The sequence below is a fragment of the Xiphophorus hellerii genome, chromosome 19, assembly GCF_003331165.1.
Source record: "Xiphophorus hellerii strain 12219 chromosome 19, Xiphophorus_hellerii-4.1, whole genome shotgun sequence".
Taxonomy (NCBI): Eukaryota; Metazoa; Chordata; class Actinopteri; order Cyprinodontiformes; family Poeciliidae; genus Xiphophorus; species Xiphophorus hellerii.
This window is the reverse complement of record NC_045690.1, coordinates 16,408,640-16,434,475: the sequence shown is the minus strand read 5'-3', so window position 1 is coordinate 16,434,475 and position 25,836 is coordinate 16,408,640. Positions and strand designations below refer to the sequence as shown.

Here is a 25,836-nt window from a genome sequence, read left to right as displayed (position 1 = left end):
GATGTTATGTTTCTTTAGATGTACCTTCGATGCGTCCTAAGCCCTACTACAGTGTGGTGCGCAGAGAGCAGGATGGTGGTGAAACCGTGTACTGCACCAAGGAGAGCTTCCTTCAGGCCAGAGTCATCTTTATCCGCTGGCTCGTTTCCTTCTGGTTGGAACCGCGACCCAACACCCAAACCCAGATTCCAGGAACAGAAGGCGAGAGCGTCCCAAAGAACATACAGGTACTGTCCTCTAAATATGGCGTTTATTAATGATTTTTTTCAAGGAATTATCCTAATTTATTGTGTATTTTTCTGAAATCCACACAGAATCTCAATTATAAGCAGAATCTCAAACTCAACCATTAGCCATTTTCACTTTGACCACACAAGTTTGTTGCCATCCAAATTGATTTGTTTTCTGGAACAGACCAAGCATTTAAGTATAATGCTGCCTTCACATAGGAAGCTTTAAACACAATTATTATGAATGTGCTGCTTGACTGCAGAGCGGGGCTGCACTGTTCCAAGTGCAGCGGACTGCCCATCATGCCACTCCGTACCTTGTAGCGCTCTGTGACCTCTTCTGGGTTGCTCAAATCAGAAACAGGCTGGCACATGTCAACATAGACTGAGATGGAGGAGGAGTTAACAATGTGTTAGTATCGGAGCTTTGCACATAAGACAAAAGAAATATTGTGCAGTACCAAAAAAAGCTGTTATTTGAAACAATACCCAACTATTTCAGAGTTAAAGGTGACTTTCTCTCCTGCTTTTAACTCCAGCCTGATGCATGTATTTTTGGTAGTGTTGAGGCTGGGACTTTTTGAACACCATATTGTTGGCGTTAGGATGGTTTATCCAATCTAAAACCAGTTTTGATCTTTGTTTGGGATCATTGTGCTGTTAGAAAATCCAATTGCATCCAAATTTCAACCATCTAGGTGTTGTTTGGAGATTAAATTGAAGAATGGCGAGGCCTCTTTCATCATCATTCCATCCAGTTTGGCAAGGCAAAATGCCATGAGGTCTAGCAGAAATCGTGCTAGACTCGTGGTTTCTGTATTCTTTGGTTGTAAAGCCTCATCCTGTCTCCTTTTAAAGATATCTCAAAAGATCAATCTATATTTTTCTTATTTTAAAACTCTATCTGGTAGCAATTGCAAGTCAAGCACAGAGGTGGTTGCTTGATTTATAAGACTTTGGCTTCTATAGTCATTGTACTAACTGTTATTAATCGTCTGTCTCAGCGAGCAGCTGCTGGATTGGCCGCTCGCTCAGCAGGCAGCTCAGACGACGGCGGCGGAGGAGGGAGTCGGTCCGAGAGTCACCTAGAAAGCAGCGGCAGCTCGTTGGGGCCGACGGGAAGCAGCATCGGCGGTCCGGTGGGTGTAGGAGAGCCGGAGCAGAGCCACTCCAACACTTCCACGCTGACGGAGAGAGAGCCCAGCTCCTCCTCCCTGTGCTCCATGGACGAAGAGCAGCTGACAGACATGGAGGTGGTGAGGAGAGTGCTGACCAACTCCAGAACCAACGTCAACTTCATCATAGAGATCTTCAGACAGGTGAAGGAAAATAAATATTAGTGATCAGTTTCAACTTTTTTGATATTCTGTCAGTTACATTTTTAAATTAAACATTTTTACCTTAAATATTCTCATTCCAAGTTTATTTGTATTATACGGAGATATATGGCCTCTTTAATTCAGCAATCTGTAAAAGTAATATTAAAATGCTAATAAACCCATTTTTAAACTATTATTAGACAAAGATTTTTTAAAAAACATTAAAGGCAGCTGTCAGTCCTCCTACTGTGGATGTCCCTGTAGATTTACCTCATTATCAGAGTGCAGAAAAACAGAATGCTTCATCTCAGACTCCAAAGCCTTATTTGGTAGTTCAGAGGTGGAGGGATGGTGATTTGGATTTGTTTTCTATTTATTTAACTTGTGCCAATTCATTTGTACAAGTTAAAGAAAGGGAACCTCTAAGGCATGTTGGATAGCGGCTCCTTAGATCCAAAGCAAAAAGTCGGATGCCTGCATCAGAAGAGAAAACATTCAGAGTGTAATGGTCGCCCCAGAGGAAAAAGTTACATTGTGTTCTGCATATTTTGTGTAATTACAAAAACATTGCACATGCAGTACATTTCCGCAAAATGTTACTCTTTTGTTACATTGGGCCTGGTTCCACACACAAATACCGTTTATCAGTAAATGGCAATAACAATGTCACACCTTGTGTAAGGATATGTTCAAGGATTTAATACAATATTTGTTTAAGTTACTTGTGGGAGGTTAATGAATTTTTTTTTTTTGCGTTGGGGGACAGTTGAAATTATTAATAGAAATGTAAGAATGGAAATGAATTAATCTACTTTCTCTCCTCCTACTCAGGGATTTCTACTTCCCATGTGTGAGGCAGCTGTGATGCGAAAAGTGGTTCGTGTTTATCAAGAGTGGATCTCCATGGAGGACAAGCCAGTGTTTATGAAAGAGCCAGAGGAAGGTCCGTATCCCATTCCTGCTGCCAGTAGTCTGGATGCCGGCTCTCAGCTGGGAGACAAAGAGGCTGAGGTGGGAATTTCTTCAGAAACAAAAGTCTAATCAGTCAAAATATTCATAATTATAAGTAGCAGTTGAATAATGAATTTATGTTCTGCATTTTTCAGAAAATCAACAAAGAGATTGACAGCGAATTGCTGGAGTACAGTATTCATGCTGGAGGTCAAACGACACTACAGGCAGGATCTTACACTTTGCTCTGGTGTACACTCAAGATGATTCTATCTTGTTCTTTCTCATTTTATAAAACCCTTTGTGTCTTCTCCAGGTCTTCATCACCCACTCTGCCAACGTTTTCCTGCTGGAACCCGCCAATGACATCAAGATCCTTTTAGAGGAGCATGTTGACATGTGCAAACGGGTCCTAAACATCTACCGCAGCTTAGTTATGCACGAAACCATGGACCAGAAAACATGGTAAAAGAAAAAATACTCAGAACACGCCAATAAATATGTCAGTATGTCACTGTTTTCAATTTTCTACTACTGTCACAGATATATGTTTTTTTAAACATATTTGAAAATGTGTGACTTTGTGTGACAATAAGTCAAAAGCAGCTTTTGACTTATTGTCAAGTAATACATCATGTGGTGTTATAAAAATTCACTTAAAAATCAAATAAAGAGACTTAGCTACACTTTTCCCGATAGATTAGAATGCAATTTATTTTGGCAAACACAGAGAGTTCCATTTGCTATTGATAAATCAAAACAAAAAAATAATGCTTAATCATATCTCCTTGTGTTCGACTAAACAGCTATTCTGATTTTAAAAACAAAATAAATATTCCTGTACTTGTTTGTAGGGAGCAGATCTTACTGGTCCTGCTGAGGGTGACAGAATCTGTCATGAAAAGGCCTCCATCCATCATGCCTCAAGGGAAGAAAATCAACACGCTGTCCGGCAGGCTGGCTGGCCCCATCTTTCAGGTACACAGCTGACACTAATGTTTGGTTTCTATGTCCCTATTCCAAAAGACCATTTAGTTTATTTAGTAACTAGTTATTATTTAAGCAGATTTATATTTTTAACCTTCTTTTTTATTTCACTCTGCTTTTTCTTTGCAGACTTTAATAGTTGCCTGGATTAAGGGCAACTTGAACGTGTATATCAGCAGAGAACTTTGGGATGATCTCCTCTGTGTGCTTTCTTCTCTGACCTGCTGGGAGGAGCTGGTTACTGAGTGGTCACTCACCATGGAGACCCTCACCAAGGTATTAAAGGTTTCTTACCTTAATGTTGCCTGCTTTCTTGCTTCTATATAAACAAGATTGATGGTGTCTCTGTTTCCTAGGTTTTGGCCAGGAACCTGTACAGCGTGGATCTAAATGAGCTGCCTCTGGACAAACTCAGTGAACAAAAGCAGAAGAAGATTAAAGGAAAAGGTTACTGGACATGGTTTGCTTTGAGAAGTACTTTATTGCAGCCCCAACTGTGACTATGAAAATAATCTGTTATATTATTACCCTTAACTTGAAAAGCCAAGGAGCAGTGCAGGCACTTTATCTGCACTCAGTGTCAAGGCAGTAAAATGCCTTGTGAAAGTCATTTTCAACCATAAGCATCAATGTATTTTATCAAGATTTTATCTGATAGACCAGCTTCAAATGGAAGGAAAAGGATGGTTGGTTTTCAAAAATGTCTTACAGAGAAGTCTGAAGCATTCCCTGAGCATAATGCTTCCACCGCCACTTGTTACCATGGGGGGTTTTGGGATCAGGGCGAACTTCCATACAGTCTCAATTATTTTCAAGCCTCTAACATGGTATTCTTCATGGATTTCTCAGCAACCAGCTCCATCTGAGGAGCTTCTTTTAAGAAAATCATCCCCACAGAAGAATGCCGCCACCATCATGTTTTACTGTGGGGACGGTGTGTTCAGGGCGACGTGATGGAATTGTGTTTGCAATAAATTTTTAATCCATATTTCCCTTTCCTCCATTTCACAGCTATGAACTGGTCTGAGGTTATAACTTTGCAAGACACAGGAAATATGTAACACTACAATCACTAGCTGCTCCTAAATAACTGTTATTTGTTCATCCTCCAGTCGGTACGGAGGGCCAGCGGCAGGCCGTGGATCGGTCTTTCTCTAAAGGCTGGAGCAGAGACCAGCCAGGTCAGGCGGCCGCCATGCGCCAGCGAAGCGCCACCACAGCCGGCTCACCGGGCATCGAAAAGGCAAGGAGTATTGTTCGCCAGAAGACTGTAGGTCAGTATCATCTCTGCTTGAATTCCCTTCATCTTATTTTATATTCTATAACTCATTAATTTAAGGCAGAGTTGCTCATGCTAACCAGCTCTTGTCTGTAATATTTCTTGCCCCATGCCTGCAAATTTGTTTTAATTTTCATGTCGAGTGTTTCATGCAGGAACTTGAGTGATCCTGTTTGTGAAGCTTCCACCAGCCTCTCACTGTTTCCTTGTATTTTCTGCAGAGCTAATCCTGAATCAGTGCTCCCCACCTTCAGTGTTTGTCTTTCAATCTACCCAGAAAACGTTTTCTCTCCCTTCTGACTTGTTTTATAAATATCTTCAAATCTGCCTCTCCTCTCAATCTCTTACCGGTATTCACCTTCACTTCCCTTTTTTGTTCTTTCTTTCTGCTCTTTATTTTCCTAATCATTTTTTGGTTTTCATCCTTACGTCTGCCTGTTTCCACTCACCGTTCTTCCTTACTCCTCACTACAACAATATTCTTCTGTTTCTTTCCTCCGTTTTCTCGATTTCTCTTCCGACTTCTTCAGCCCTGCGTAGCTGTTCTACGGGGGACTCTCTGCTGTCCTCCGCCTTTATTCGCAGTGCTAAGAGTGCTCCTGCTCTGGCTCCGCCTATTCCTGTCCTCCTCCACCACCACCACCCTTTTCTACCCCCTCTTGCCGACCATCTGGCAGGTACACTCTTTTTGCACTACCTGTCTTCCTGCTGCCTGGAAGCAATAGATTCCTGCACGTCTGACTGCCTCTATTAAGTTTGTTTGTTTGTAGTTTGCATGCTTTTGAACAGGCATTCATCCTGTTTTTCAATTTAAACCAACCTTGAATACTGACCGGCACTGTAGCAGGAAATTTGATACTACAGAAAGGCATTTTGACATTCAGCATTCACTGTGTCTGATGTGTATCTGTACACGTAGAACTGGACCTACCTGTTGTCCTGTCTCTTTACTTTTAACTTTCATTTTTCATAATACGTCCTGCTTGAATTCCTGCTTGTCCATGTCCATTAAATCGCATGCCTGTGCTCTTTTTCTTCAAATGTTTGCTTGTCTGTCTGTCTTGTGTAACTTTCACCGCTTGTGATATGTATAATTTATTTTAATGCAGTTATTTCTTACAGATCCTTTATTTCAGAGTCCTCTAATTTTCTCTAAGCATTCTTGATGCTTGTACATGCATGCTGTTTGTTTCTTATGTGAATTACAACTGTCATCGTGCATTTTATGTAAAATAGAGAGGCACAAATCAGAGATTTGTGGCTTATTTCTGATTTTGAAAAAAAATCTTCTTTCTCATTAAGTACTATATGTGTTCAGAATAATTTTGTTTACTTTGTGAATAAATTGAAAGGTTTGAAGTCTTCATAAGTGGTTATAACAAAATAAAAAGCTGTTTCATTTTACAAAAACGCAGCTAGAAGGTTTAAGGGTGTTGCTTTGCGGCATGAGCACTGTGGCAAAATCCTCCAGGTTATTGGACATAGGAGTCATTATATTAAACCCAACTAAAAACAATTATAGCATATCTGGGTTACTCTTAGAAGATAACAGTTCACTTACTTTTTATGTTATGTCATTCTTTGCATATTCAAATTTCACATTTTTGTTTCCTAAGATGTGACTTTCAGAGATTTTACACCTACTAAAATTTCTAAAATTAAACTTTTATTCTCCATTTGTTTGCTTTTTTTGTTTTGACATGAATACTACACAATATGTTGTCGTCATGGTCGGGTTCAAGGACTAGAGAAATATAAAGGGCACCTGAAATCCAAAGAAAAGTTTGACTTCCATTAACAACACCTGGAGTTCTATTTCATCCCTACTGAACACCAGAGGCAATGCTTCAAGCACTGAATGATCATTCTTATGCATACACAGGTTGAGTGTTAATCACAACAAAATCACCTCTGACCCACTTCTAGTCACATGACAGCTGGCGCTTTAGTTCTTCTTGTGTGCAGGTGTGATTGTGCGAAGCTGGTACCTTCTGTGTTTACCACTTAGGGTTAGGGTAGGGCTTGTTGCTAGTAGCCTCATCACCGCGTATGGTCGGAGCTCCAGGTGAGTTTCACTCACTAGGGGCTCCACGAGGTATTTTTTGTTTTTTAGCAGATCTGCAGTTGTTGCTGCGATAACTGATAAGTTTTGTTTTTCTTTTCTAGGGCAGTAGTTTACTGTTTGCTTTAACCCTTGGGGAATTTTAAATTGACTATACACTTAACACCTTTGTGTCCCAAAATAGTACACTTTATAAAGCTATTATAAAAATTCAGTATTTATTGTTTTCACTTTCACTGCAATAAATCTTTCCAACAGCTTCAGATCTATCCAAATATATGATGTTTTTCATATGTAATTTTTTTTCCTATTTTCTTTATGCCTGTTTTGTCCTAAAAAGTTTGATGTTTTTTCTTCGAAGGAGAAAAATTCAAAGTTTACAATATTTTCCAAAAATAAACTCAAAAGGATACACAGTATATAAGAATATTTTAGTTGTGGGTGTTTCACCCTCAACCAATTTGAAAATTAATAACATTAATTTTTAAAATTTTAAAATATTTTCCCAATCACATTCACACTTTCCCTTACATCACTGCCAATGCACCAGGACTATTTTTGTGGTGTTCAATATTTTCATTGTTATGCATTTTGGAAGGTAATGGAAGCATTTCCCCATTGAAACTTGATGAAATAAAGGGGCGGGCCCTTTGGTAATATTAGTGGGGTCATCACACCTAAAACTTTTTTTACTTGTATTTTGAAAGCAGAAGCTTAGGTTAGTTTGGTTTTCATGTAAAGTTCCTTTAAAATGCTTAGGTAACTGTCCACTGCAAATATTTGGTCATAATGGGAGTCAATGGGACAGACAGTCTTAAGTGTACACAAAGGCATAACTTTTGTACTACATACATTATAATCAAAGGGACAAAAAGAAAAATTAAAGAAAACTAAAAAAAAGTCCATGATTCCTACAATTAATGTTTAAACTGACTGAGATATTGACAAATTAAAAAAGCAGTAAAGCAGGATGCCCCATTTTGATCAGCCAAGAATCCCCAACAGTTCATTTGCCGCATTCCTTGATTGAGTGTTGTGGCTTATATAACTCAAAAGGCGTTGGTGTTTTTGCTCGTATGCTGATCACCAGGAAGTGTTGCAGGTGACTGGTTCACTTCCACCTCATGTCCCGATTGCTTCGCCCCATTGGCAGTTCCTTCATTTTTTTCCCAAAGGAAGCATTTCCAATTCAGGCTCCTCTCGTTCACCCGGTGTTCACCCGATGCGTCACAGTGGCCCCCTCTCCTCTGCTGCCGCAACACAAGACCAAGCGGTCCTTGACACTCAGTTAGTGATCGATCATGTGGGACGCCTGGCCTGCAGGTGAACATGGAGATAGCAGTCTGACTCCCTCACAGGAGACCATCTTCCTGGGCATTGCCATGAACTCTCTCTCCATGACTGCTTGGCCATCGCCCCAGTGGATCGATAGTATGTTAAGTATGCTTCCGGAAGTCAGGCTTGGCGTGGCACTACCTCTTGTGTGGTATCGTCGACTTTTGGGTATGCTCACACTCGGTTTTACAGGGTGAATGTGGCTCCGCCCCATCACCTTCAGGGAAGCAGCATCCATGAACATCACACTGAGGTAGGTGTTGTAGTGGTTGTCCCTTGGATGTTGCAGATTCCTCGTGACCTTGTTGACATAAATAATCCAGTGCTTGGAGCACTGCCTCTGGCGGTCAGTAGGGATGAAATAGAATGAAAGTTACAACTGTAACTACGGTTTTATGAATCCCAGATGACCACCAGAATGCTTAGATCCTCGGAATCCTTGCATCTTGCGAAAAGTTTGAGGAATTGAGCGGCAGGTGTCATGTAACTATATAGTCACGTGGGTCACCGGTAGGTCATAGGTGACTTTGTTGTGATTAACTCTCGACCTACGCATGCGCAAGACTGATCATTCAGTGCTTGAAGCACCCCCTTTGGCAGTCATCCAGGATTCATAGAACCGTAGTTCCAGTTGTAAATTTCAAACTATTGATTAAGGCCACTTTGACATATTACAAGAAAATCTCTTTGAAAGCAAGAAACAAAGCAAGTTTGGAAGGGTTTAACACTTTTTCACATATTTCCTCACACAAAAATTGAAAGCACAAACAAAAGAAACTCATGTCTTAGCTCTGATATTTTTATCGTCTGTTGTGATTCATTAAAGTTAATTTATGTAGTGAGCTACAAAAATGCACATTCATCTTGTTACGCTATACACGCACACACACACAATTGATTAGGACTGACAATAAAGCAGAAGGAGTCTTCCACAGCACTGCAATTACATATTAAATGCATGTCACAGTGGGTTCTATGTGTTAAGCTCTTCCAGACTTATTTCAGGGATCTCATGGTCTCTGATTTCATCACCCTCTAATCACCAGATCTCGAGGACCCCCCCATCACGCTGACGTCCCGCACTTCACGAATGCGGCACTCGTCACAGAGCGACGAGACCCCGCCCACCACCGGTTCCGAGGTCTTCCAGGGGGGAGCTTGTGACCTGGACACCCCGGCGCCATCCTCCCTCGCCCGGAGTAGCAGCGCCTCTGACATCATGGAGCCCTTCATCGCCGAGCGGGTCAAAGGTGAAGACACCCAGCGGAATCCCATGTCCTTCCTGAATTCTCCGCACCACCACTCCACAACTACCTCCTCACTTGCAGCCAACAGCCACACAACTCCGCCTCTCTCACAACCCCTCACCTCCTCTAATCCCACATCTTTCACCCTCTCCAATGGTGTTTCCTTGTCCTCAGAACCACAGGATGATGCTAGTGTTTATAACCAGTCCTGGCTCCGAGCCGGCTCCGGAAGCCACGGCTCTAGCTCTGACTGGGTGAGCGACTGGGACTCCGCTTTCGCTTTTTCATCTGAAAAGGAAATTGATGCAGATGAGGGGGAGGTGGGGTGTGAAGTCGAAGAGGACGATTTATTCTCCTCCATCAGAGACTATCTCATTCAGAAAGGAGGTGAAAAGAAAGAGGAGGTCAAAGAGGGAGGCGGTGCTGGTCATCTATTAGAAGGTTTTGTGGCTTTACCTGCACAGGAGCAAAGCAGGGAAGCCAGATCCCAGTTAGAGGAGGAGAAGCGGGTGGTAAATGAGGACAGGCAGGTAAGTAAATCAGTGAGACACAGGAGTGTGGACTCCACAGAGGAGAGTGAAGCAGAGCAGCCTAGTATCTACGAGTGTTTGGAGCTACAGTGTGAATGGCCATCTCCCAGTGTTAAAGGGAGCACTAGCTTAGAGAGAAACTCGGAGGAGAAAAAAACAGCTGGAGAAGGACACGAAGGGAAACTTGACTCGTGGGGTGAGATAGAAGAGAAACAAGAAGATAAAGGAGAATCAAAACAGAGGGCGCGGTTGATTAGACAGAATTCAATCACAGCCGAACCTAACACCGAATCATCAATTCCCCAAACCTCCGACTCAGCCAAGTTAAAAATGTCTCGCAGTGGCATCAAGCGGCATCAGTCTGCCGGGGTCCATGTCAGCTTCCGGCCCTCCACCGAGTCCGTCCAGTTCCACAATCCTTTGGAGAACAAGGAGGCCCACTGGAGAGCCAGATTGCGTCGCCTCAGTCATTTCCACACTCACAGCCACTCGGCTGGGGAGAAGATGGCCAGAGCTGGGGTGGGCTCAGGGGGAAAGCTAGGAGCAGAAAGTCCAGGTAAGTTCGGCCCAGGGAACGGAGCTGGCCATAAAACACGAGCAAACGAGAAGTTGTTGCCCGGAGCTCCTGCAGGTAGCAGAGATTCCTCTGCAGACAGACTGGGGACAGGAGGGGAGAAGCAACTCCCAGGGTCCTGTATCGGGTCCGGTCTGGGCCCAGAGGTCAACTCTGAGGGTTTGTCAAGTTCCTCAGGAGTGCGAGGACGTTTGGGACGCTCTGCCCTGCGGTCCCGAGTCTGCCGCTCACGCTCCCAGGAGCCCGGCATCACTACCTCACGACACCACCAGGGCGCTCTTCTCGGTGGCATGTATAAGACCGTTGTCCACGCCCTGTCCTCCAAACCTCGGCCCAGAGGCCAGGGGTCATCCCAGGGGTCATCGCCGCAGCGACAGACCAGGGCCAGCTCGGGCGACGCCTCGCTAAAGGATCTCTACTCCCACGTCCTGGGCTACTTTGGAAGAAAGACGACAACGCCAGGTGAGGATTGAGGCGAACGAAGTGCTCAGAGAAGACAAAACAGTGGAGAGAAATGTTCACGAACACACAAACACCAGCCGTTCTCTTTCCTTTTTGGCTGTTTTTAACTGGTTTGATATGATGGAATGATATTTTTGGCTGAAACTCATCATCTTGCTCTTGGACTGAACCTGAAACTCCCTGTTGATGTTTTGCTCTTGAACGTAGCCCCCCCCCCCCTCCTCCTCCAGCCTGCCTCCTTTCAAGGACCCCACGTCCTTCCACCTCCTGTCACTTGTTTCTGTAGGCCAGAAGCTCCATCCCTCCTCCTGTTCTCTCTTTTTTTTAAGGGCTTCGGGATTTTAACCTTTGCACCTCCTTCCCCATCTTTTCCTCCCTCTCCTCAACTTTTGCATGCAGCCTCTTTGAGTCTCTTTTACTTGCTCCTGGAAACTGTAGAAGAAAATGACAATCTACTGTCTGGAAAAAAGTTAAAAACATCAACAAAACTAAAACTAACTGCAATTGAGAATGATGTTGGATGTTTAGCTGGATTTTCCAGCTTCAGACCCTTGTTTGCTGTAGGACAACAAATATTAAGTAGGAAAATATGCTATACATTTCCACTCCACTAGATGGCAGCACAGGGCCTTTTGAGAATAACCAGTGTCATGGCAGTGACAGGGTGAACTTAATTCAGTAAGGAAGAAATAAAGTTTGCTGAAATGGTTATTTGCCCATATATTAAGTTAATGGTCACTATTTAACCACCATTACAAATATTTCTGTTGATTCTCATCCTGAGTGAAAGTTTGGTGAAAATGTTTTATGAGAGCACAGAGATTCATCATTTGAATCTGTCTTGATGTGGAGCTGCTGCTACATCTCCTTTTTTCAACCTGTTTTTTGTTTTGTTTCTCAACAAGTGCCACTTTTTCTTTTGTTTTGTCAGCTTATTTGTAACACAGGTAATGAAGTGATGCTGTGGCATCCTGAGCTATTTTAACAGCAGTGTTGAAATAGAGGTTGTTTCCTTGCATGAATCCACTGACGGCAAATTTACTTGTGTTTTTTTTGTGTTTTTTTTTAAGCTACAGTCATGGTTAAAGCGCATTCTCTTTCAGGGCTAGGGTTTTATTTAATAAAGCCTAATAAAAATAATCAGATCTTTACCAATTTCTAAGATTATTTAAACTAATAGTCATACAAATTTAAAGAGCAGATTGCATACTGGACCACTCCCTAAAATTATTATTGTTTCCAGTCAGAAGAAATATTTGGGTAAAATTAAATTATTGCTCTTACCCTAAATCCACTTCGGCTGCTAACAATTCAAGACTTTATTTACCATAATCGTCCTATTAGACTAAGGGATCAACATTAATATTTAGGTTGGAAAATCTTACTATCTGTATTATATTCCTATGAGCAAATCTTTTTAGGAGACTCCATTAGGAAAGGCCTTTTTATCACTCACTCTTGAGCAGTTTGAAGTGCAGCAGGAATGAAATAATCTTTCATTTATAATTATTGGGGGAAGAAAAATGTTGATACATCTGTTGATTGAAAATCATATTCCATTCACTCATGATGGCAAATAACCATTACAGTTTTTTGACTTCTAACATGCTACTCTCGGGTAATCTTTTTGCAGTTGCAACAGGCTAATTGTGTGCAGAACTTAGTTTGGATTTGTTTCATGTTACGTCACATTGCAGATAGAGGTAAGATTAAACCTGCAAGGCTTCACAGTTTAATGTTTTTGAGCGGCTGTGGTATTTTGAAGCCAGTCTGGTGGCCATAAAGGAAATCCTGACACTTTGCTTTGAGTAACTGAAAGCTTTATTGACTAAATTCCTTCCTGTTATTGGCCTGGAAGCAGCCATAGATCCATGAGATAGAGTTGATCTGCAAAGAAGGTGGCAGATTTACTCCAGAACAGTCTTGAACTTTTAATTGCTTCCTGCTTTTACACTCACCCCAATCGCTTTCGTTGCATCCAAGCTAATAACATTAAGCCAAAGAATCATAACTGCACTAATATTAGACCTCTGGTTTGCTACTTGTTTGACTAAGTGATACTCTCTCTTTTACTTTTTGTGCATGATTCAGTTTAACTCCTGCATTGCTTATCTGAGATGTGGTACGCCCGCTGTTTTGGCTTTTTGTTTATTTAACAATCCTCAAGAACCCCTAAAGTACATTCACATCCAGACTGCTCTCACAATTAGGAGAGGCATTAGATTCAGTCTATGTTATGAGTGTTGTGATATTTTAATATAAATTCATATTGTTTAATAATCTGCTGCTGTTATGCATCTTAAGAAAATGTCGAGAATAACTATCCATAAATCTCACAATTTATTGGCCTTAGACGAAGCTGATAGTGGTAGCTGACAACCAATCCTGTGTTATTCACCGTTTCTCCACAGTCTTAAAAAGTTTCTAGAATTTGCAACAAAGTTTACTAAAGTACAGAAAATCATTTGTAACTCTGGAATGTTCTAGTTTTCAACATATAAAGTCTGACTTTCTGAAGTTAATAAACTCATTCACATATTTGAAACAGACAACTGAAAATAATTCCACTTGTTTTCAAACCAGTCAACTTGAAATAATAGGATATTTAAACCTATAGGTTTATACTTAACGAGTTGATAATTTTTTGAAGCACAACATCAGTGTTGTGTCAAGATGATATGCAGTTCTGATAAATTGAGCTGAACTAATGGAGCTGTTTTAACAACAAAAGAATATTAAATTCTGTTTCTCAGGAATTAAACCCTTTTTTCCTTTCAATTTAGTTCTTTTCATTAATATATGCTCAGGAACTCAATTTCTTGTTTTTTAAGTTTTTGATATTCCTTTACAGATGGAATAACAAAAATAACACATGGTTTCTCATTTGAGATAATGTCATGAAAAATCTTTCTTAAATTAACATTATAGTAAGAAATTGCTCTAGATGACTGCTCTCACAGTGTTGTTGACTGATTTAGGCCTGTAGTTGAACAAGTTAGTTTTCAGTATCTTAATATTTTGATCCCTAAATAACAACGTTCAGCTACCTGAACAATCCTAAAGCTACCTGTCGTTGGGAAGGTGTTCCTCTGGTGATGAACAAGCTTTTTCTAAGGTTTTCCATGCTTCAGAAATCCTGATACGTCCTCCCCTGTATTATACTTTATTACTTCTTTCCCTTTAAGTAATCATGTGTTTGACTGCAAAAGCTTTCTCAAAGTTTATTTGCTTTTGCGTGTGTGTAGCCAACAAAGAGGAGGTGGTCCAGAAGGCCCGCCCCGTGTCCAGCGATGTTGGAAGCAGCAACCCAAACTTCTCTGACCTGATGGATGAGTTCATTCAGGAAAGACTGAGAAACAAAGGGACAGTGGTCAGTAAATCTTGGATACATTTATTTGTAATTATATTGGCATAAATCATCAAAGTTGTAAGCACCACTGTCCCTCTGACGAACAGGGTCGTCGAGGAAGCAGTCCAGTGGGTCTTGAGGTTCCCAAGGACTTGCCAGAGCTCCTGGAGGCCGGTCAGGGGGCGGGGTCAAGACCCACAGATGACCCTCGACCCGTTGATGACCCCGGAGTTCCCTCTGAGTGGACGTCACCTGCTAGTGCCAGCGGTTCCGATGTCATCAGCTCAGATAGCCAGTCGGATTCCTTTAATGCCTTTCAGTATTCAGCATGCAAATTTGACAGTAAGAAACTGACTTTATCTCTGATGCACTCCTAAGGTATAAAGAGAACAAAAATCAAAGTTCTTTTTTTAATTATTAGTTTTGTTTTTATTTGTTCTATATGAAATCCCGGAGATATCTTTTTACAGTTCAACAGACTGTACTGTAGCTGCACAAAATACCAAATCGTAGTTGAATTATCAACATGTCACATCACAGACTAAAACTTGGATCTGCAACCTTTGTATTTGAAAGAGCCATTTTTCCTTTAGTCCAGCTAAATAAAATATGCTTATCGCCAGAAACGTTACATGATCTTTTGAAAAACTAGACTGCTTATAATTTTTCATAAATATTTACTATAGAAAATGTGTTTTTGTATTTAAAGAACCATCATTTTATTTCTATTTTTAGATGTTTAAACAAAGATGTATATATGAGTGCTTAAAGTAAAAGTCAAAATCTTTGTCTGGGCGCACAATCTTGGCAAGCACATAGCTTCCAACCTAAAGACCTAATTACTGATTATTTTGGAGTCATTCTTTGGTGAATAAGTGCAATTTTTCTATTAAAAAAATCAGGAAAATTGCTAAAACCTGTTCTTGTTATCATATTTTTATTTAAATCCATTTGTTGGTCCTTTATTACCTTTTGCCAAGGTTATGAAAAGTCACTTGCATCTCCAGCTCCGTGTGATGCAAACCCCTGGTCTAAAGAACATTTTGGCTCCAACCATCCAGCCATAAAATATTGTGTTTTCTTTCTTTTTTTTTAGATTTTACATTCAGTTCAGATGCATGTGGAGGAGGAGCAGGTTCTACAGGAGGCGGCCGAGGCAGCTCACTGGACCAGGACAGTCTAGGAGGGGGCTTAGCCTGTGACGAGCCCGAAGTGGCCAGTTTGACGACACTCCACATGGACTCAGAGACCAGCAGCCTTAGCCACACGGTTACCGTTACTGGTACGTTTCTGTGAAGTTGTCCAGTAATAAGCACCAGAAGCAATTATAATCAGGAGATGTTCTCTGTTCAATTCTACATGTCTTTCTGACTCTTGGTTAGGCTCTGAGAGTGCCTCGCCCATGCATTCCCTCGGGGGCTCCCGTTCCCAGACCCCCTCCCCAGCCACGCTGACAGCTGAGCACACTGATCACACACACAGTCATTCACACACACACTTGCAGCTGGACCAGAAACTCCACAGCTCTGTACTCCAGACCCCAGATGATCTAGGTAAAATTGACAGTGGGAGCGACAGGGGGGGTAAATAGTTTAAGAATGTAAACATTACAAAGATCCTTTAAATGTTCTCGCTTTATTCTCCTCCAACCAAACAAGAGTCTCTGATTGACGTATTGATTCCAGAAACAAGCGAGTTCCCCAGCGAGGACTGCAGTGTGATGGCAGGCGGCTCTCTAACTGGATGGCACGCAGATGTTGCCACGGTTATGTGGAGGAGGATGCTGGGTATCCTGGGAGATGTTAACACCATCAAAGACCCAGAAATCCATGCTCAGGTTTTTGACTACTTGTGTGAACTGTGGCAGAACTTGGCCAAGGTTAGTACAGATAAATCTGTCTGTCTGTTATTATTTTGAAATAATTTCAAAATTTTCACCCAGGATCTGAGTTTAGTGGCATTTCTGTTTTCAGATTAGGGATAATTTGGGGATTTCTCTGGACAACCAGTCATCCCCCCCACCTCCTGTTCTGATTCCTCCTCTAAGAATCCTCACCCCGTGGCTCTTTAAGGTAAGTGTGATCAAAATTTGTATTTGCCTACAACGCACCACTAGGGCCTTTGAATTTGCTTTAAGAAGTGTCTCTGTGATGGAATATGAGCTAGTATGTCCGTGAAATAACTGTGGAAATATATTTGCTTCATATAACAGGGAAGAAAAATAAGCCAAGTAGATTTTCATTTAATAGTTTTTTTATGCGTGTCTGCATATTTCCTTTAGGCCACCATGCTGACTGAGCGTTACAAGCAGGGAAAGCTTCATGCCTACAAACTAATTTGTAGGATAATGAAAAGACGTCAAGATGTTTCCCCAAACACCGACTTTCTCATGCACTTCTACAACATCATGCACCAAGGGCTGCTGCACCAGGACCAGGTCTGTGTTACAAGGGGATTCAACTGTAAACAATACGACTAACAATGGGGAAAATTCAACTCAGCTTGGGAGATTTTATTGAATATTTAATGATACTTTAATGGCAGATAAAATGTTCAATATACCATTAATGAATCAAATATTTCTGCCTCTGTCTGCTTGCAGTGGGGTATTATAGAGTGGACATTTGCACAAACCCCTTTTCTGCCACTAGAATATGTCTTAGTCTTATCTTTTAACATTTGACAAGGTTGGAGCAAACAATCTTATGCACTTTTCTCTTAAGCTCAGTCCAGAGCTTTTCTGTAGGATTTATGATGGATAAAGATTAATGTTCAACAATTTTAGGTTATTATCCTACTAAACATCCAGTGACAGACCATTTCCAGGTTTTTGGCTAAAGACATCAGACCTTTTTTAATGGCTGTACAGTAGAGAGTATCTGGTTTTCTGAACTGTTTCAGAGCAATCTTTAGAAAACCTGGGGAGGAATTGATACATGACTACTGGAAGAATTGCCAGAATTGCAATTCTGGCTACTTAGACACAAAATATAAGAAAATAGAGGGGTTAGTCAAAACGTTTGCAAAGCAGTTGGCCCCTAAATAATAATTCTGCTTCATATTGAGAAAAAGTGTTTTTTCTTTTTGACAAACTGTCTTCTTCAGGACATTGTGAACACCATCATCAAGCACTGCAGTCCCAGGTTCTTCAGCATCGGTCTTCCTGGAGCCACCATGTTGATCCTGGACTTTATCATCGCAGCTTCCAGAGTCACTGCATGTTCATCACTCAATGTAAGGCACAAGGATGCACTGAGTCTTAAAGAGGAATACACTGACTTAAAGGTTTTCAAAAAATGGCAAGTTGTGAATAGACAATAATTGAGAAATGTATTTAATTTGCTTTCCCTTTTTTTTCTCCAAGGCTCCAAGAGTCGAGGCCCAGATTCTTCTTGGGTCCCTTGTGTGTTTCCCCAACTTTTATGAGGAGCTTGCTGCTCTCCATCCGACCACTGCTGACATTGTACGGACTAAATTCCCTGAAGTCAAGGTACGTGATTTGTGTGGTTGGAGCAGGTCGCCATGACAGCCACAGGCGTAGGATGAAATATGCTTTTTAAAAATGTTCAAAAACTTTTATCTATTTTCCTGTGTCATCCAGGTCAGTCTTGATGTTTTAACTCAGGTTTGCTTGTCCATAGGGGATCTCAGCACAGAATATTAGGTTAATGTCTCATCAGCTATTCCTGAAACGGCTCAGAGCTGTGGGAGTAATGTTGTTTGCGTTGTTGTTGCTGTGTAAACAGTTAATGCCATGCGTGGCAGCACCTCAGGCCCTCTCTTTGGTTTCTTACGAGCCAGAACCCGGTTTTGAATCACTAAGCGATCATTAACACCGACTGAAAAGACCAACAAGTGTGTGAATTTGTCTTAACTTTTTGTGTTAACTTGATTGTGTGCTATAGTTTGCATACCACTTAAAATGACTCTTCATTACAAGCACCTTTTGTAGACGTTTTCTGTTGTTGTTGTTGCTGACAAAGTCTTTAAATCTTTGTTGTTGTTTTTTAAGGAACACATTATCAAAACCATCCTGACCTCTGCCAGGGATGAACCCTCTGCTCCTGCAAGGTATGGGTTCTGTAACTTAAACGGTTCTATAGTTCTGTTTTTTTTAATACAAACATAAGGTGGTGTCAGATAATGTTTTTTTTTAAAAAAAAAAAAAACCTTCGAGTGTGTGTTTCATAACTCGCTGCTCCTGTCCCTGCTCTGTCAGATGTGTGGCTTTGTGCAGCCTGGGCATCTGGCTGTGTGAAGAGTTGTCTCATGGAACTGAACATCCTCAGATTAAAGAAGCTCTCAATGTAATCTGTGTGACCCTGAAGGTAGGTTTTATAATTATGAGTCATATTCTGTCCCAGTTTTTTTTATACACCCTACATGTTGTAGCACTTACTGCTATCACTGTTCCACTTCTCTCACACTGGATGATGACCCTATTATAAGGTTAAAAAAGGATAAAAATGAGCCAGAATGTGGATGGTCTAAGCAGGGTCTTGGTGAGTTATTCAGTAGTGCTTAAAGAGCCACAAAGTCTACTGAAATTATGATGGAACACTGAGGATTTTGAACATGAACCTCAGTCAAATTCTGGACTTTGAATCTGTGAGGAAGCTAACAATTTTTGGTTTAAGCATCTGTTTTATTTCCCCCAGCATGAATTAATGAATACTAAATTACATAGCTTTATTAAGGCTGAAATAGTCACATTAATCATGACGAATCAATTATTAAAAATAATGGTGAACTAATTTAGCAATTGATTAACTGTAAATTGGAGTATACTAACCCCAAAAGGCTGTAAAAATAATATTCTCAGTGCAGTAAACAAACCAAAAACGTACGAAAATCTGTACATTTTGCATTACAGCTGAAAAACCGTCTTTGTAAATATGTTGTACACAGAACTCACTTTAGCTTCACCTGGTGCAGATTCCGAAAAAAAATCTCCCACTAAGCACAGTTTGCTGTTCAGTTATTAGTTGGTTAGCTTGAAAAAAGCTTGGTCAAATGAGAAAACTGAAGAATGAATTTCTTTTTTCGATTAATTGTCAGAATAGTTGGAACAATATTCCATTACTAAAATTATTGTTAGCTGCATCCCTGAGCTTGATTAGCATTACTGTATTTTTATAATTATTATTATAACTATAATTTGTAAATAAATTTGTTGTAAAATTAACAAAAATAAAGAGCTGTTTTGGATAAAACTGGTGATTTAGATTGATTTTTTTTTTTATCAACATATCAGTTAACAGCTGGAAGGAAACAATATTGTTAGATGGTGGCAGCCCTATTTGACATAGAAATTTGTAGGAACCCTGGTATAAGTAAATAAATGTAGTCTCTAAATTTAAGTTTAAATTAGTAAGTTACTGCACATATAGTCAGAATATGTTTTATATTTATTTAATTAAAGGGAAAATTTCTTCCATTTATTGTCTTGCAGGAGTTAATTGAGATTTCTAAATAATATTATAATTTTCTTGTGAAAAATTCTAAAAATAATTTATGATGCTTGATTTCTACCCCTCACTGTATAACTCTATTTATGAGTTTGTTTTTTATGTAAAAAAAATAGCTATTTACATTTTAGTTGTAGATCATTTGGTTGCACCAGAACAACAGCCTAATATTTGCGACTGGAGATGTTTGCTTCTCCTTGTAAAACTGTCGCAGTTGTTATTGTCCGGCTCTGTAACGACAGGCCAGTGGATCAGAACAATGCTGTCCAACATTTACTGTCTCATCCGGAGCCAAGTGGTTCTAGACGGACAGAAACAGACACACACATACCTTTTCGACCTTGGAATCCCCAGTTTGTGTATCGGCAGCCAATGTTTTTTTTTTTTAAGGAACTGCACCAGTGCACATTTCCATTCACTTGCTCTTGGGAGCAAAACCTGGACTGCAAATATGTTTGGTTCTCCTTCAGATAGGAGACTAATCCAAAGGGAATGCTGCAAGCTGTGACACACACACTCACACTCTCTCTCTTACATAAATATACACTCATGTCTTCTTCAATTCTGAATCTCTTGCTTTGGTAGCAGCAGCCAGTCGCCTCAGCTACAGGCTCTGTTACATGTACACACAATTATACACAAAGCTTAAGGGATTGTCATATTTCCATGCAGAGCCACTTCCTCCTCTTGGCCGCCTCATCTTCCTTTCCTTTCATCAACAAACATTTTTGGTTTTCAGACGTTGGCTCTTGTTTGTGCCTGAGGTTTAAATCCAGCCTTTTCTCATTAATCACTCTGAGTTTTATCGTGACATTGTACAGTTTACCGACGGCTACAGATTTTAGTTTAATTTGACAGATATTAATATGGTGTTTTAAAGCTTCTTACAAAAATTCAAAATGTATGTAACAAATTGTTATATTATTATGATTTAAATTATTTTTAATGTATTAGTGTTTCTGCATTCAGCTTAATTTCGTGGTAAATAGAACCACAAACATTGACAAACTTTTACATTGACCTCTGGGTTGCAGAGCTCAGATAAAAAAAAAAAATTCGCCCTCAGTATCCTAGAAATTGTAGGCTTGTGCTATAATGACCAATGGTGCATGAGCCTTTCTATAAGTTCATTTTCAACAAAAACCTGGTTATATAGTTTGCTTGTTTATTTTTTTTTGCTTTAGCAGATTGTTTTTACTTAAAAGGCATCATATATTTATTTTCATTTTTATTTAGCTACAATGAACTTTTGTGGTTCACTTAGAGAGTTTTCAACTTGGCGATTTAGCTCTGAATGTAAAAAGTTTTCACATCATTGGTGTGAGTGAATAGGTAATAAGCAACAAAATCAAACAAAAGATGGATTATGTTTACAAAAATGTATCTCTTTCTTATGTGTGTTGAATTTTATTGAATACATAAAACAATGGATTGCAATTTGTCATGTGTATAAGTATAAATATGTCAGGCCTAACATTTCTAAAATCAAACCGGGATAGTGGTGGAGGGACAGCAACTTACTGACATTGAGTTGACCCTGAACTTCTCTGCATACTAAAGGTTTCTAGAGTCACATTTGAGGCCATCTGTTCAACAGCAGAAGCTTGTCCAACAGTCATTAAATGACAATTATCCCAAACATAGTAGAAGATTTACAGCAAAATGATTGAAATAATAATAATAAAAAAACACCAACAAGTATCAATGGCTCAGTGAAAGTCCTGACCTCAATCCGACTGGAATTCTGTAGTAGGACTTTAAAAAAGTTGTGCAGAAAGCTAATTTTTGCAAATCTCAAAGAACTGAAGCAATAACAATAATAAAAGTGTGCCAAGATTTTCATGCAATGGTGTAACAGACAGAAAACAGTTAATAAGAGTTATTGCTGCTAAAGGTGATTTTACAGGTTGTTGAATCATTGTATGTTCTACTGTCCTTCGTGTTGTTTTTCTTTGTTTAGTAAATAATGACAAGAGGAGAACTTATTAGTTTTTTCTGTTCACTTTAGGTTCTGTTTAAATAATTTTATTCCATCTCCTAGTACCCCAATAAGACTGTTGCCTTGGTGGCCTCGGACATCCTTCATCTTCTGATCAGTTACGTGGATCATCTTCAGAAATTCCCTCCTGACACGCCAAAGAAGATTGTAGAGGTACTTTTCCATATTAGAGACTTTCTATTTTATAAAATTACTACAATTTTAAAGTCCTAAACTAGGTTTGTCTGTTTTTTTCCCCTTTAGATTCTGATTGCCACTATCACATATCTGCTGCCTAGCACCGAGTCCTCCTCTTATGAGCTGGATAAGAGGGTAACAAATCTCTGTACGCTTTTCAAAATGTTCTGTAGAACGAGACGTCCACAGAAAGCGGGTTCATGCGTGTCTTGCTGTGTTTTCTGCAGCTAGTAGTTTCCCTTCTGTTGTGTTTGTTGGACTGGGTAATGGCTCTGCCCCCAAAGACTCTTCTCCAGCCTGTACAAACACGAAGCCCCCCAGAAAGGGAGCAACCGACCAAAACGCTGCTCAGCTGTATTTACAAGGTAAACGTGTCTGTAGCTGCTGCAGTGCCTTCGCCAGTGAAACACAGACACAGTTGGGCTTTTTTAAAACTGCTTTCTTTGTAACATGTACAGGTCCTGCATGGGTGCATTTATGGAGCGCAGTCTTTCAGCAGTCCCAAGTACTTCCCACTACAGCTGTCGGACCTGTCGAGTTCAGACTACGACCCGTTCCTGCCATTAGAGAGCCTCCGCGAACCAGAACCTCTGCACAGCCCAGACTCGGAGCGCTCCAGCAAACTGCAGCCTGTCACTGAAGGTAATTTATCCAATCTAGCTCTGTAATGAGCCAACGTGTGTTCTGCTCATGCAAAGTGATGCACGGATACAGAAACGCGCACACAAATCCACAAAATCTTTGCACAGTTTGACCGGAAAGGTATGTGTATGCAGACACACCTTCGTGCATCCATGTGAGTGACTTTATTGCCTCCTGCTATGATCCAACGGGACTCAGAGAGGAGTCTAATGACTGAATCACCTTGATGCACCATGCTTCTCTTCTCCCGTCTCCTCTTTTCGTCTCTCGTATTGTCTTCTCTTCTCTTCTCGTTTTTCTTCGGTTTTATTTTTAACTTCTGCAACATCCTACTACCTTCACTAAGTTTTCTCTCTTTTCCTCATTTTGTCTCCTTATCCTGAGCCAAGCCCTGAGGTTTAGGGTGTCACTGAGGGTGCCTGATCAATACATATCTGTACTCACCAATCAATCTGTCAATAAGGACTCATTAGGAAGTCTGCATGCATCATTGTGTGCTTTTCTATGTGACAGTGTTGATTAACAAGGATCTACTTTCAGGGCTGTATATAATGACACTGGCTTCTTCTGCGGGGGGACGACCTTCATTCAGTTAGAATAAGGCACATAACAATTTCAATGTCTTGAACTTGTTAAATAACACAGAATTTTACATTTAAATCTTAGTTTTGTTCAGCTTTTGTGTCAGTTCACCTTAAAGATTTCCATTAGTTCTGAGGACTGAGATGGAAGTAAATTTTGTATTTGCTGTATGTTTTGAGTTTACTGATAGAAAGTAGCAGATTTTATTTGAAATGTCCTTTTATTTCTAAAGAGTTCATGATCCCATGAGGTCTCACTGATTTCCCAGGGCATTTTGGAAGAGAAATAGGCTCATTGTATAACCCATACTTCACAGTAAGCGAGAGAGGTTTTTCCACATGCATATCCTTTTAACCCTTTCAGACCCACTTGGGTATTTGTTGCTGAAAAGCCTAATCTGAGTTTCAAAATTGTTTTGAAACATAATATTTGCATTTACAATGGTAGGACAGAGAAGTAAATCCCTACTTAACATCTTAACTCCCCCATGAGATATCAGGAAGTCCTCAATCCAAAATTTAAAAATAGGTTTTTTAAAAATGCGCCAACTCCATTTATTTTAAGAATTGTTAGATCTGCTGATATGTTTGACAGCCATGATTTGGGCAGAGATCAGCAATTATTATGAATAATCATGGTTGTAGGATAGATCCTTGTGGATTTATTGTCAACAACTTTGTTGCAATTATATGATGATTTTGTATGTGTGTGAACGATATGACAAATTATACCAAGTAAATACACGTAAAGTGAAATTAAAATGAAACAACTTAGCTAGAAGAACACTCTTTTGTTCTTTGCAGTTCGTAGCCGTATCCAGCAAGGCCTGGTTTCCATTGCAGCCAGAACCGTTATAACCCATCTGGTGAATCATCTGGGACATTATCCAATGTCCGGAGGGCCCGCAACTCTGTCCAGTCAGGTGCTCGTAACTTTTTGGTCTAGTAAGATTTTATAGCTCCTTACTAAAGGAGAGGGATTCATTTAAATGTGTTGTTATTATTATTCTTTTTGTACTTTGCTAACTTGAAGTCTGTTCACAGGTGTGTGAAAACCAAGACAACCCGTTCTGTGGGAGTCCAGATCTCGGACCAGAACTCTTCAATTCGCCCAACCTTCAGTTTCTGGTTCTGAACGGCTCCACACTGCTCTCTGTTCTCCAGGTAACGTCATCTGGACAAGTTTTTTTTTTTTTTCCTGACATAATGACAGTTTATCTTAACTGAGCTGATGATTACATTTTTAGATCCTAGGTACAGTATTCCTGCATGGTCTGAAAAAGTGTGTAGTTTGATTTTTCCAGGTCTGGATGTGCATCAACTGTTATTGTCATTCGTTGCATTTTAATTTCAGGACTTTGGCATTTCCTGCTATTCCTGTTTTTTCCAGATCCGATCAGAGTCCGGTGTCCCTGGAGGAGGAATGACGGCTGGCTTGTCCTCTGCTCCTGCTTGCGTCCGTGTCATCATCCGAGATGTTGCAGGAAAACACTCCTGGGACTCGGCAGTCCTCTACGGGCCTCCCCTGTGCTCCCCGAACAGTCCGGCACGCACACTTTTAACACAGACGCAGTCGCCGCGCAGCGCAAACCTTCAATTACGCACTCCATCAGGAGGTCTGCAGAACAAGATGGAGTTGAAGGAGGAAGATGATGAAGTAGATGGGCAGGAGGAGCGGGGGCCGGAGGAGGAAGAAAGAGAGATGGAAAGTGACAGACAAGAGTTTCAAGTAGCCGAGGAGCAAGGAAAAGTTGGTGATGAGGAGAGGGAAGATCCAGGAGGAGGGGGAAACGTTGAACCTGTGGAAGAGATAGAGCAGGAGGAGGAGGCAGAGATGCATGTCCATCACGTGGACGAGGATTCTGGTTCGGAAAAGCTTCTTGCTCCACCACTAGCTAAGCGAGTGTGTCGGGAGGCGGTGCCAGCGTGGAATTCTCTGGAAGATGGAGATGATGCGCTGGATGAGATGCTGCAGTACCTGGGTTACTCTAGTCCAGAGTGTCTACAGAGAGCAGGTATGTTTGGTTATGTGAGCTAAAACAATTATTTAACCTTTAAAAAAAGTAATAAAATGCAAGCATTTTTTCATATATTGAAGTTAGACTAGAATTTATGAACTAGTGTATTGTAATGTTTCAGATATAAAGCTGTAAAACCAAATAAGGTTTCCAAACTAATTTTGATTCCCCATTGGTTCTCACAGGCATGCCACTCAACATCCCAGCCCCCCCTCCAGGGTGTGTGTCAGAGAAGCAGGAGAATGATGTGATCAACGCCATCTTGAAACAGAGTGCTGCAGAGCGCGAGTTTGTCCTTCATGTGCGTTGTTTAGATTCTCCTTATGAAAAATAATCTCCATGTAGTGTAAGCTTTGGTTTGTTATTCCTGTCTCTGTGGCCGTCTCTGCAAGCAGTCTAAACTTTTTTTTATTGTTCCATTCCATACAAATGAGATGCATCCAACAAGCTTTATAAGATGGGCAATTTTCTTAATGAGTCAGCCGTTACATAATAGATGAATGTATCATGAAAGAGTGGCTTTTAGTAAAATTGTTGGAAGCTGCATCTTATTTTTACATCTGAGACAAAAACCATACAATTAGTTTGGTGTCTTATCTGTGATTTGAGTTTTGCTACAAACTAGA

At 40.5% G+C, this 25,836-nt stretch overlaps 1 protein-coding gene across 7 annotated transcripts in view; it reads left to right on the top strand.

Moving 5' to 3' along the window:
* ralgapa1 (Ral GTPase activating protein catalytic subunit alpha 1) overlaps positions 1-25,836 on the top strand; it is a 61,610-nt gene that overhangs the window by 5,880 nt on the left and 29,894 nt on the right. For 3 of the 7 annotated variants that reach the window (XM_032548303.1, XM_032548302.1, XM_032548305.1), the window contains exons 9-38: positions 19-227; positions 1,235-1,549; positions 2,381-2,560; positions 2,656-2,727; positions 2,817-2,965; positions 3,355-3,478; positions 3,617-3,763; positions 3,844-3,934; positions 4,600-4,761; positions 5,297-5,443; positions 9,210-10,976; positions 14,222-14,346; positions 14,433-14,667; positions 15,422-15,607; positions 15,708-15,878; positions 16,011-16,204; positions 16,299-16,397; positions 16,607-16,762; positions 17,431-17,559; positions 17,690-17,815; positions 18,338-18,396; positions 18,545-18,653; positions 21,835-21,945; positions 22,036-22,104; positions 22,197-22,334; positions 22,428-22,611; positions 23,997-24,115; positions 24,237-24,356; positions 24,583-25,207; positions 25,396-25,511. In XM_032548303.1, the coding sequence (XP_032404194.1) occupies positions 19-227; positions 1,235-1,549; positions 2,381-2,560; positions 2,656-2,727; positions 2,817-2,965; positions 3,355-3,478; positions 3,617-3,763; positions 3,844-3,934; positions 4,600-4,761; positions 5,297-5,443; positions 9,210-10,976; positions 14,222-14,346; positions 14,433-14,667; positions 15,422-15,607; positions 15,708-15,878; positions 16,011-16,204; positions 16,299-16,397; positions 16,607-16,762; positions 17,431-17,559; positions 17,690-17,815; positions 18,338-18,396; positions 18,545-18,653; positions 21,835-21,945; positions 22,036-22,104; positions 22,197-22,334; positions 22,428-22,611; positions 23,997-24,115; positions 24,237-24,356; positions 24,583-25,207; positions 25,396-25,511 (6,434 nt within the window). The remainder of the gene's footprint in view (positions 1-18; positions 228-1,234; positions 1,550-2,380; positions 2,561-2,655; positions 2,728-2,816; positions 2,966-3,354; positions 3,479-3,616; positions 3,764-3,843; positions 3,935-4,599; positions 4,762-5,296; positions 5,444-9,209; positions 10,977-14,221; positions 14,347-14,432; positions 14,668-15,421; positions 15,608-15,707; positions 15,879-16,010; positions 16,205-16,298; positions 16,398-16,606; positions 16,763-17,430; positions 17,560-17,689; positions 17,816-18,337; positions 18,397-18,544; positions 18,654-21,834; positions 21,946-22,035; positions 22,105-22,196; positions 22,335-22,427; positions 22,612-23,996; positions 24,116-24,236; positions 24,357-24,582; positions 25,208-25,395; positions 25,512-25,836) is intronic. The other 4 variants (XM_032548307.1, XM_032548308.1, XM_032548306.1 and 1 more) reach the window with 4 other exon arrangements.